Below are 12,566 nucleotides of genomic sequence, written 5' to 3' on the forward strand. Positions count from 1 at the left end.
TTTCCAACGTTTTAACTATTTAGTTAGCAAAAATGTATTAAGTGTTTCCTTTGTGCTAAATGCAGTAGGTATAGCAGTACACAAGACAGACACCCTAGGCTTCATACTAGCTTACACTCCATGTGATGATTACATCCAAAACCTCCATTGCAGCCCTGATAGTCTTTCACTTCTCTAGCCCGCAGATTTCAACAGGCATTTGCATGCGTATGTTCTACACATAGCTTAAATCCAACATACTTTTGTCCCCTAAGGACATTCCCAAATAAGCTAACAAAGCTAGAAAACCCACAGAAATTCCTCTACTCACTTTGAATTTTAAACAACTATCTCTGTTGAAAACTTTTTCTTTGTTTTTCTCCCATTAAAGCGATATTGGGGAATTATATACAATTAAAAAACATTCTTCTGCTCTTCATCATTCCTAAAGGCCTTCTTACATCTCATTCTCCCTTGAATCTACCCTCTTGTTTTCATTCCCATTACCACTGTTTAAGGACTTTTCATTTCCTGTTCACTAATATAAAATACTCTTTCCTTGTCTCTTATTCCAGTCTTGCTATTCTCCAAACCATCATCCTCTGCAGTCACTGTTACACTGCTTAATAGTCACCAAAACTCCTGATGGGTCAAAATGTCAACTCTTTTACATGGCAGATATTTTATTTCATGACTGGACCTTTCCCTCCTCAATAACTTGATTTACTGTCATCTCATCTTCTACTTATACCTTATGTTTCATCGATACTAAACTATTTGAAGCTTTCTATATACAACAAGCTATTTGCTTTAGCTAATTATTTTTCCATAGGAAATACATGTCCTCCTTGTTCACAAACAAACACAACTATTCATCGTTTAAAACCTCTTCATGGATCACCTGAGACACCCCTAACATCTCTTTCTCCCACCTTCTATTCCTGCCACAATACTTTCCCCAGTACGTTGAATATACTTTTGTTATATAATACTTCGTGCTTCTAGATATAACTGCTGAAAAGAATAAAGACATTTAGCTCCATGATAACCTGCAGATGGAATGAAGAATCACTTCCCCATGACCAAATTTTCTGGAGGAATTTGGAGACATTAAATATTTAGAGCATGAATTCAAGAACACACTACCCTCCATCCACCTGATTTATAATTCTTCCAAATATTCTTCCAAATATTACTAAAAATAGAAAGGTTACATGAAAGTGAAAACCACTAAGCAGGCCCACAACAAACTAAAGTTACTTTTTCATACATTTACCTACAGTAACTAATAATTTATTTTAAATAACTTCAAATTTCTCCATGGGTATTCACTTGGAAAGCAAAAGTGAAAGAAAAGAACTACCATAGTTCACCAAGAATGCCAGAGACAGATAAATGACAGAAACAGAATGCCAAAAATGCCAGAAACAGCTCACTTTGAAGTGTCAAGATTTAAAATCAAATTATTTTCATATAATTTTACAATGCGTAGTTCTTTTTGAGAAGGAAATAGACAGTATAAAGGATATAAATTGGCATTTTTAAAAAAATCAGAACATAGACACACAAAATAAAGAATTAGGACATATGCCTACCTGGAGGACAGTAGTTCCTGGTTCCACCATGACAGACTGACCATCAACAAATACTTCAATCAAGTTGCTTGCTGCTGTTGCAGTTGTTCGAACTGACCATCAAAAATATTGAGATGAAAAACAAGAGTTAAATTTATTACAGTGGAAAGTAGGTTATCTACAAGCCTAAAATTTTTCTTCACTTTATGTTATTCCTCTTTATTTCTCCAAATGCAAACTATTAAAATATTAAATTAGAGGCCGGGCGCGGTGGCTCACGCCTGTAATCCTAGCACTCTGGGAGGCCGAGGCGGGCGGATTGCTCGAGGTCAGGAGTTCAAAACCAGCCTGAGCGAGACCCCGTCTCTACTATAAACAGAAAGAAATTAATTGGCCAACTAATATCTATATAAAAAATTAGCCGGGCATGGTGGCGCATGCCTGTAGTCCCAGCTACTAGGGAGGCTGAGGCAGTAGGATCGCTGAGCCCAGGAGATTGAGGTTGCTGTGAGCCAGGCTGACGCCACGGCACTCACTCTAGCCTGGGCAACAAAGTGAGACTCTGTCTCAAAAAAAAAAAAAAATTAAATTAGAAAAAACCTTTTTCAATCCTCAAACCAAACGGAATATGGACGTCTTTTTTTTTTTAATAGAGACAGTCCTGCTCTGTCACCCAGGCTGGAGTACACTGGCATGATCTTCAAGGTTACATGGCTCATGTAACCTTCAACTCCTGGGCTCAAGCAGTCCTTCTGCCTCAGTCCCTGAATAACTGAGACTATAGGCTCATGCCACCACATCCAGCCAATTTTTTAAATTTTTGGTACAGATGGGGTCTCGTTATATTGCCCAGGTTAGTCTCAAACCTCAAGCAATACTCCTCCACCTTGGCTTCCCAAAATACTGGAATTTCAGGCGTAAGACACCACACCCAGTCTAGGATGTCTTTTAATAGCAGTTTAAAACTGAAACTTTCGATATCACTGAAAATGTATGTTCATGAGAAGACCACTTTTTAAAAACAGAATGACTCCAATTTTTCCATTTTGACATCATGTGTAGTTCCTAATACTTTCCATTCCTATGATTATTTCTGTAAACTGTTTAATGTAAAATTATATATTAAAAATTATTCTATTCAACTTAGATAATTTGTTTCTATTATTTGAAACAAATTATGAGTTTAGAGTGTTTGAAGAAATATTCCATAGAACTATGAATTCACAAAGATAAAGTCTAATGCTCACAAATGTAAATTTAGAAAAATGCTCACCACATCCTTTGGGAGACTTAGAAAGGCCTAGTAAGGCTCTTCTTACAGGTATCCTTAACATATTGCTAAAAATAAAACAAAGAAGAATTATATTAGTGTAGGGAAAAAAAACACCTACAAACTTTTTGGTAATGTTTCATGGCTTTAAAATACTTCACACACATTATGTCATTGAATACTCACAATTCCTGATATATTCCCTCAAATTCTGTAGATGTGAACACGCAGTCTTTTTTTTTTTTTTTGAGTCTCGCTTTGTTGCCCATGCTAGAGTGAGTGCCGTGGCGTCAGCCAAGCTCACAGCAACCTCAAACTCCTGGGCTCAAGCAATCCTCCTGCCTCAGCCTCCCGAGTAGCTGGGACTACAGGCATGCGCTATCATGCCCGGCTAATTTTTTCTATATATATATTAGTTGTCCAATTAATTTCTTTCTATTTTATAGTAGAGATGGGGTCTCGGTCTTGCTCAGGCTGGTTTTGAACTCCTGACCTTGAGCAATCTGCCAGCCTTGGCCTCCCAGAGTGCCAGGATTACAGGCGTGAGCCACCACACCCAGCCTGAACATGCAGTCTTAAGAGACATCAACTGACTTGTAAGGTGTCAGGAGCTAAGGAGTAGTAGCTAGTGTATAAATTTGGACTTAACAATTCTACATAAAGTTTTGTTGTTGTTTTAACTCTAAAGAAAGGATTAAACTTAAAACACTACCATATAATAAAATAACCTAGAAGACTAACAGTGAGCTTATCATTAATGACTATGTAAAATAAAGCCTACTCTCCGGTCTTCATTTCCTATCAATATGCATGCTATCATTGTAAGTTCTAAGCACAGTTATCTACTAAATGCTTAAGGTATTCTGAGACAGTCCACAAGCCAAAGCCTTCAAGGTGTCTTGAGTGCTGAGTAGTACATTTATCTTACAGATTTGCAATTATCTGTTTATATGCCTGTTCTATCCTCACTACTGTATGAACATGAATCTCTCTATCTTCAGTGCCTATCCAAAAAGCTAGCACACAGTGAGCTCTCAAATAATGGTTCTCAACTGGGGACAATTTTACACTCAAGGGAATATTTGGCAATGTCTGGAAGATACTGGTTGTTGTTATAAAAGGGACAAGCTACTGGCAGGTACTGGGTAGAGGGCAGGGTGCTGCTAAACATCCTGCAATGCACAGGACTGCCCCTCCCAATAAAGAATTATCCAAAGTATCAATAGGGTTGAAGGTGAAACAGTTTGCTCTAAAAGGTTTGCTGAATTACTGAAATAAATGAAAGTGAATTACATAAACACCACCACTTAAAGACACACAAAGCAAACAGAAAGAAAAGTTACATGAAATTTTATAGGTTTTTTTTGTCCATTCACTTGATCATATGGGCTAAGTATCTAAAATCATTTGGAACTTTTAAAGGTATTTAAAATGCAAATTATATGATTAGAATGTATCAACATAAAAAATTTCAACAACAAAAAAGTTTCAATAGTTGCATCATTATTGGAAAATAGTACATATACTTAAGTTTTATGTATTGAAAACACAAAATTCTGCATACTTATCATAGGTGGTATATAATAGGAAACTTCATTAATTCAGACTTCACTATTTTCATTAATTCATCAATTTCATTAATAATTTGTAATACTCAATTTGCAGACATCAAATCTGTTACCTACTGGTGAGTGATTTTTGGTACACAATGTATGGTTCTTTATAGAGTAGGAGAAAAACAATACTTCCCAGTTATGTGCTATTAGTAGGAGCTCAATAAATGAGAGTTAAAGCTAAAGTCAATTTAGGCACTACTGACCACTGACAATCAGTTTTATAGAGCTCTTCATGTGTGCTCCTTTTCTTTACTACCAGCACACACTGTGTATGTATTTGTATTGTTCCATTTACTAAACTATGGGTTAGTCATCAATTTCAGTACCTACTAGACAGTAAACTTCTTGAAGACAAGGAATTTGGTCATTTCCCTTTTCTGAAAACCTAATAGAGTACCTTATGAAAATAACCACCTAATAGTTTTATTGCCAAGTTCCAGAACGAGTAGCATCTGTCCTATTAAAAACTATTGATGGTCAATATAAAGGTAAACCTGAATTTGCTGAATTAAAGCACTAACCGATTCAAAATCAACAATCAGTATTTTAGACAATTTTAAAACTTTAATACTATTATTTTGTCTCCAAAAGTAGTGTCCCCTTTAGATAGGAAATCAATCACAATGAGGCTGTCCTTTGACAGACAGCATGGAATGGAACACTGTATAGCCCCAACATAAGGAATACAGATTTACAACACTTTGATACATGCTTTAAATATGGTTATATATCAAGTAGGAATGGAAGTAATTATCTCTATTAGATAATGTTAATGACCAATCATTTCTAAAACTAGATTGGGCACTTTTCTATATATACTACTGCACCTCCTCCACCATGCATCCTGCATCCATCTACTTCTTTCCTTCCAAGTTTACCATCCTATCCCAAGATACTACTACCTGTTACCTGGACTATTTCAATAGCCTCTTAACAGGTCACTGGGATTCCACTGTGTTCTCACACAGCTTCTTTCCCTCAGCTGGGGCCTCAGTGGCATAAAAGCCTTTCCTCAAGGAGACTTTCCTTGACCAGCCTATCTAAAATTTCCTGACTACTCCCCAGTCACATAACGCATTTTGTTCTTCTTTATGGACTCATTTCTGACTCGTACAATAACTTTTTGTTAAGTGAACTGAATCTCCAATCTCTGGTCGTTATTTACAGAGATCACTTTAACGATGCACAACTTGGTGAAAACAAGAACATTCCGCAAAACAAAATGAACGTGATGTTCATTATCAAAAACAATTCACGTTACATTTTTTATTTTTTTATTTATTTTATTTTATTTTATTTTATTTCGTGGACGAGGTTCTGGGGCCCCAGTAGAGGGGGGCCCCAGAAGTCGCCCAACGTTACATTTTATATACTCTCAATTCGTTTGTGAACAGAGTTGTGTCTGATCCACAATTTTGTATTAGATCCTGAGAACTTGTAAACAACATTGCTATGTTATTCGCAGTACGACCTTGAGCTAACTTCTTAAAAGTCCTTTTTCTCAGTTTCCCCATCAGTGAAAGGAATAAAAAGTGCTACCCAAAAGTGGTCAATGGACAAAACTAAACTAAACAGGAACAACCAGAGGGGTGAACGATTGCTAAGGAAATAGCGACCAATAATGTACTGTACCAGGTATGTGGAAATTTGGGAAGAAATGCTCAGTCTTTAGGCCTAAGTCACCTAACACAAGTCCTCTCCCTTGGAACAAAACGGCCTCATCCCCTAAGAGGAGAATGTCTTGCACTTTATTGGAGAGAAGATCGCCTCCAAGCCTGCATCGGGCCAGCGTTGCCGAGGACCTCCTGATCCTCCTACTCCTCTTCCTCTCTGCTTCATCAGACCACAGACCATATCTAACAGCCCTCACCTGCCGGCTTAGGGGAATCCCGAGACGGCGGGGCGGAAGGTGTCGCCCAGTCAAGGACAAGAGGAGAATGAGTCACCTGGGCCAAAGGAAACAGTCCTGTCTAGAAATAAACCGGTGGCCGAAACACCTCAGCCTCCACACCCAAACACGACCTCACCTTCTCGCCAGAGCCGCCGAGGCTCCCTTGATGACCTGTCTAGACCACAACGATCCCCGCCCCCCCAAGAAGCCGGGTCGCCTATTCAATATGGCTGCCTCAGCTAACGCCGTCAGCCAGGCCTGGAGAACGGGAAGCCAGGAGGGACAAGAATCCTCAGATCGACAATTTTCCGCTTAGGTTGAGTTCGGCAATTTCCGTCAGCCAGTCGAGGGAGGGCGGGGTTCTAAGCAGTAGGGAGGAGGCGGGAGGACAATTTGGAGCCGCAGTTCCGCCGGAAGTGACCAGAAGTCCTAAGGCCGAGCGTCTTCGGTCATCTCCGGCGCTTCAAGGGGCGGTTCCCGTCATCTTCGGGAGCCGTGGAGGTACGAGTTTAAGAAATGCCCCTTTTTTTGATTTATTCCCAAACACAACGAAAGGTCCAGGAACACTCTGTGGGCCTTTTAATTCAGAGCCCCCAATTTTTACGTGGAGGAATGACAATACGAACGTACTTTGACCTTTAACCTTCGGCCGGGTTTGGTGGAGGGGAACGCCTCCGTGTCTATATAAGGAATTTTCCGGTCTGTCCGCGCCCCTTTTCCTCTTTTACCGCCTTGCGCCGTCCGGTTGCGCTCCTTTTCTCTGCTGCTGTCCCGCTCTAGCATACAGCCGGTGACATGGGTTTCGGAGACCTGAAAAGCCCCGCTGGCCTCCAGGTGCTCAACGATTACCTGGCGGACAGGAGCTACATCGAGGGGTGAGCGGACGGGACGGGGCGGCAAGGGAGCTTCCCGGGCCGGGGCCACGTGGCGCAGCGTCCGCCGCCACAGGAGGGAAGGAGGCCGGGGCCCAGGGCCCTCGAGGTGGAAAGCGCCGCTTTTCCGTCCCCAGAGGCCCCGTGCGGTGCAAGCCCGGCCTCTGGGAAGTGGCTTATGAGGGGAGAAGGGTTAAATGTGCTTTATTTCCACTTAGACTTTATTCAACCAGGTTTTTCCACCTTGTTGCCCAGTGAATAAGTGTTATCCTATAGGTAGAGCTACGGTGCAGATTGCAATCTTTGAGGTCTACAGAGTGGCAGACATTCCTCAGAATAACTTGGCGACCCAGACAGTCTCTGATTTTAAGGAGCTTATACAAAAAAGTAAAGCAGCTTAGGTAACCCTACCGGGGCTAGTTCCCACTGATGAATGCTGTGGGTATAGCGCTTGTCATTTATTTGCTGGTGTTTTTCACAGGCGTGTGTAATTCTGTTTGTGTCTTGGGCAGGTATGTGCCATCACAAGCAGATGTGGCAGTATTTGAAGCTGTCTCTGGCCCGCCGCCTGCCGACTTGTGTCATGCTCTACGTTGGTATAATCACATCAAATCTTATGAAAAGGAAAAGGCCAGGTAAAATTGTATTTGTATCTATCTGAAGAATAAGACTGCTGTTCATGCTTTATCACGGTTTTCACATGACAAAATTGGACCCAGCCTACTTTAGTTTTGGGATATTGTAAGCTAAATTTCTTTGTGATCTTAGACGGCCAAGAGACTGAAGTCCTCCATTTTTTCACAGAACAGGTAGAACATGGACAACAGCAATTCAAGTTTTCCCCACACTGCCCTGCCAATGTGCCTCGATCCTGACCTGGGGGGGCCACCTCTGGGGTGAGAGGGTGGCTCATTCATTCAGTCCTTGGCCATTCTTCTGAAACAGCCAACAAGGGTGGAAGTTTGGGGAAGTGGACTCGAGTTCACTAAGAATGGAACTGAGCATACTTAATGAAATCTCAAACAGAAATGTTCATACTGAAAGAGTAAATCATAGTGAGTATTGAATATAATGTCTCACATGGGACTAATGTTTGTTGGGTGAGGAGTCGAACATATATTTACCTGGGAGTGTGTTAAAGTATAATCATTACTACACAAGGGATCTAGTGATAAATAGAAACTTGACTTGTGTGTTGTCTAGAAAAGGACATTATACCAACCTAATAGTGATTGAATTTAAATTTTTTTCAAGCTTGCCAGGAGTGAAGAAGGCTTTGGGCAAGTATGGCCCTGCTAATGTGGAAGACACTACAGGAAACGGAGCTACAGATAGTAAAGATGATGATGACATTGATCTCTTTGGATCTGATGATGAGGAGGTATGGCATCTTTCATAAGAGAATAAATTGGTAGGCAGTATATCATTGTGTAAGCATGGATTTCATAGCCAAATTGGCTGGATTTGAATCCTGGCTTTATTTTATTTATTTGCCTTTTAAACATTCTCTCTGGTTCTATGATGAATAAAATCAAATCACCATCTTTCGGCTGAGCTCGTGATGGATTTGCTTTTTTCTGATGAAGCTGGTCTTTTTTGTGATGACCCCACTAGCTATAAGCAGAGGAACAACCAACTTTGTGAAATGTATTAAATTTTTTCTTTACAGGAAAGCGAAGAAGCAAAGAGACTGAGGGAAGAACGCCTTGCACAGTATGAATCAAAGAAAGCCAAAAGTAGGTCATTTTATAATTTGTGGTTAACTTCCTTTAATAATAATCTTTTTCAAAATGTAACCCCAAAGTAATTTCCTCCATATTCATTGAAATAGGTCAGTATATTTTAAGACATTCCATGGAGGTTCCTCATAAAACTTCCACAGCTACTGGTCTGCAGCTGTTCTTATGTAGCAGTTGTGGCATTCCTCTGTGGGAAAGAAACTGTTAACACAGTCATACACCTCTTTCTTAGCAAACGGAAAGTGGGTATATGTGTGACAGACACAAGATGTATTCTGCAGTTTTGTTCAGCTAAGGAGATGGTACATTATAAAACAAATTGAGAAGATTTATGTGTCTTGGAGTAGAGTGAAAAAATAAAATTTGGTATTTGAATAATGCTGTTTCTTTTTAGAACCTGCACTTGTTGCCAAGTCTTCCATCTTATTAGATGTGAAACCTTGGGATGATGAGACAGATATGGCAAAATTAGAGGAGTGTGTCAGAAGCATTCAAGCAGATGGCTTGGTCTGGGGCTCCTGTAAGTTTGGTCTTGGCTTTTTTTTTTTTGAAACTGACATCTGAAATTTGCATGCAGTTTTAAACTTTGTCAGGACTTTTCTAACTAAGATTTTTCTTAATGTTCTTTTTAGCTAAACTAGTTCCAGTGGGATATGGAATTAAAAAACTTCAAATACAGTGTGTTGTTGAAGATGATAAAGTTGGAACTGATATGCTAGAGGAGCAGATCACTGCTTTTGAGGACTACGTGCAGTCCATGGACGTGGCTGCTTTCAACAAGATCTAAAATCCATCCTGGATCATTGCACTTAAATAAAAGCTTGAAAGATAACCCTTGGCTCTTGAGTCTGTTAAATTGGTGGTACCTATATTTCTTTCATTTTTGAGGGAAAAATTGAGTGGACATGTAATTCCTAAATAAATAAAAATTGGGTTTAGCATTTTTGCTAAACCAAAATGTTTGGCAATTTTTTTGCCAAAAATTGGTTTTAACATTTAGCAATTATACAATTCTGTGCCCATTAATAATGTCCTCAGCATGATGCTGATGATATGATTTGTTGTAACCCAGCATGTTCACATTGGCATTCCCTGGGGTTTCGTTTTGGTTTTGAGACAACAGTCTATTTCCTTGGCTAGAGTGCTGTGGTATCAGCCTAGCTCACACAACCTCAAACTCCTGGGCTCAAATGATCTTGCTGCCTCAGCCTCCCAAATAGCTGGGGCTACAGGTGCATAATGCCACCATGCCTGGCTAGCTTTTTTTTTTTTTTTTTTTTTACTTTTTTTGTTGTTTTCTCTCAGAGTTATCAAGGACCAATATTTTTTTCTATTTTTAGTAGAGACCGGGTCTCCCTCTCGCTCAGGCTGGTCTGGAACTCCTGACTTCAAGTGATCCTTGGCCTCTGGAATTTGCTATTGGCTGTAAAATGGTAATTCCGAATCTGACTTGAAAATAATCTTTACTATTACAATAAGACGAGCAACACTACTAGAGGCCACCTGACCCAGAGCAGGGAAATTCAGTTAGGCCCCAGAATTTGTTATGAATAAACAACCATTTATCAACATAGATGTTGCAAATTTAAAATAATGACTCATCATACTGTAAAGGCAATACCTCCTAAGTGTTGGGACTAATTTGTAGTAGCATGTCCTGGGAGGTATATTATGTAGGTAACTGTTTCCCCAGCTTTCTAGATAAGCTTCACTTTACTGTGAAGGTTCATAAGGGGCTTGAGTGTGGAGGTGGGATATTTTGCTTGAATTTAGAAATCTGACTTGAGTGCTGCAGGTAAATACTGAGGTGAGGATAGTATGTTAACAGCTGCATCTTTTTTTTTTTTTAACTTATCTGTATTTGTTACAAGTTTTAAGTGGATTATGACTTGGGCGCTACATTTCTATTCACAAGCCTCACTTTTCAAAACAGTTTTACAACACATATGGATAGGGCTTATGATTTTGCTCCTCTAAACAATACTTTGGAAAATAAACCCTGTGTAGAGTTTTAAGTTGCTTTACTTTAAACATACTTATTTCTAGAGGACTAGTAGTACATGCAGAACAGCTGCATTTTAACAGTTGGGGATATATCTAAACTTTTTTTTTTTTACACTAACAGAACTAGAGCTTGGGAATTGCTGATCTCTAAATGTCTTTGTTGGCCAGGCGTGCCTGTAATCACTCTGGGAGGCTGAGGCGGACAGATCATTTGAGCTCAAGAGTTCAAGACCAGCCTGAGCAAGAGTGAGACCCCTGTCTCTACTAAAAATAAAAATAAATTAATTGGCCAAATAAAAATATACAGAAAAAATTAGCTGGGCATAGTGGCACATGCCTGTAGTCCCTCCCAGCTACTTGGGAGGCTGAGGCAGAAGGATTGCTTGAGCCCAGGAGTTTGAGGTTGCTGTGAGCTAGGCTGACTCCATGGCACTCTAGCCTGGGCAACAGAGTGAGACTCTTGTCTCCAAAAAAATAAAGGGCTTTGTAAATGACTAAAGATATTAAATGGCTTTAGATCAATTTTTTCATAGAATCAGTGTTACTTCCTTTCAATCTGGTTTTATGTTGTGACTACCTTGAATATGGGAAACTTTATGTTATAAGGACAATAAGGTTGGGTGCAGTGCTTCATGCCTGTAGTCCTAACACTTTGGGAGGGCGAGGCAGTAGGATCACTTGAGGCCAGTAGTTGTAGGTTGCAGTGAGCTATGATGGCGCTACTGCACTCTAACCGGGGAGACAAGCAAGACCCTTTCTCAAAAAGAAAGAAAAAAATATATATTTGATCGGATGCATATATTACATAAAATCATCTTTAAGCAATATTTAGTCTGACAGACCCAACCTAAAATGGGGGAAATTTTCCAGTTGTTAATATCATGAAGGCCAGCAGAGGGCAGCATTTCCCTTTCTAGAGAACCAGGGAGCCAGGGAATCTTCTGGAAATGACAAAATACCGCATTATGTTTTTACTGCTGTGGAAAGATGGAGGTGTAGCAACCAGTGAACGGTAATCAAAAACAATTCACAATCAGTGGCACGTTAAGGGGATTACATTCCAAATAGCTTGACCAATGTTAAGTATTAACAAAAATTAATTATGGAAAAACAATTTGTTTAAAAGTAAAAGGTAGTAAAAAAATTTAGAATGGTCAATTTAAACCATAGATTTCTTGAAAATCTTACAGTAATGAATGAAGCATGCAATTTTGAAATCTTGATTCCATGACCTTGAATAAAAAATATCTTAATGGTTTTTATTATAACTTCATATTTTAAAAAATAGGCAATATATTAACACAGCTCAAAATTTAAGAGGGTATACAGTGAAATCTCTCCTGTCCTCAGGCTTTCAGTTCATTTTCATAAAAGCAAACCAATGTCACCAGGTTCTTGGGTCTTTGTAGAGCCATTCTAAGCATACATTTAAGCTATTCTGAACATAAGATTAATTGCAGCATACCACACAAACTGTTCTGCATTTTGCCCACAGATATGTACTTGGATGTCTTGGAGAGATTATACCTTGGATATTCCACATCGGTACATTAGGAAGAGTCCTCACGTTTTAACGGTTGCATAATTCCTGATCTCATATCTAACCAGTTTCCTGTTGATT

General features: G+C 39.5%; 2 protein-coding genes and 2 non-coding genes across 5 annotated transcripts in view; 3 read left to right on the forward strand and 1 right to left on the reverse strand.

Annotated features, from left to right (window-relative positions):
- The window catches only part of NDUFS1 (NADH:ubiquinone oxidoreductase core subunit S1), a 32,029-nt gene extending 25,429 nt beyond the window's left edge, over positions 1-6,600 (reverse strand). The window contains exons 1-4 of one of the 2 annotated variants that reach the window (XM_076005863.1): positions 6,467-6,597; positions 6,310-6,385; positions 2,827-2,891; positions 1,575-1,666 (exon numbers count right to left, since the gene is read on the reverse strand). In XM_076005863.1, coding sequence (XP_075861978.1) covers positions 1,575-1,666; positions 2,827-2,887 — 153 coding nt within the window. In that variant the 5' untranslated portion in view covers positions 2,888-2,891; positions 6,310-6,385; positions 6,467-6,597. Of the gene's footprint in view, positions 1-1,574; positions 1,667-2,826; positions 2,892-6,309; positions 6,386-6,466 lie in introns of both variants that reach the window. The other variant, XM_076005862.1, reaches the window with a different exon arrangement.
- Positions 6,601-7,007: 407 nt separating this feature from the next.
- On the forward strand, positions 7,008-9,773 carry EEF1B2 (eukaryotic translation elongation factor 1 beta 2). The gene is made up of 6 exons (XM_012738896.2): positions 7,008-7,205; positions 7,715-7,837; positions 8,457-8,583; positions 8,872-8,938; positions 9,336-9,461; positions 9,574-9,773. Exons 1-6 carry the CDS (start codon positions 7,126-7,128, stop codon positions 9,726-9,728), a joined length of 678 nt encoding a protein of 225 aa, XP_012594350.1. The 5' UTR covers positions 7,008-7,125; the 3' UTR covers positions 9,729-9,773.
- On the forward strand, positions 8,713-8,791 carry LOC142872429 (small nucleolar RNA SNORD51). The gene has a single exon (XR_012920689.1). It is a non-coding gene; the product is annotated as a small nucleolar RNA SNORD51 (small nucleolar RNA).
- On the forward strand, positions 9,077-9,208 carry LOC142872432 (small nucleolar RNA SNORA41). The gene has a single exon (XR_012920692.1). It is a non-coding gene; the product is annotated as a small nucleolar RNA SNORA41 (small nucleolar RNA).
- Positions 9,774-12,566: the final 2,793 nt, after the last annotated feature.

The sequence above is a fragment of the Microcebus murinus genome, chromosome 8, assembly GCF_040939455.1.
Source record: "Microcebus murinus isolate Inina chromosome 8, M.murinus_Inina_mat1.0, whole genome shotgun sequence".
Classification (NCBI taxonomy): domain Eukaryota; kingdom Metazoa; phylum Chordata; class Mammalia; order Primates; family Cheirogaleidae; genus Microcebus; species Microcebus murinus.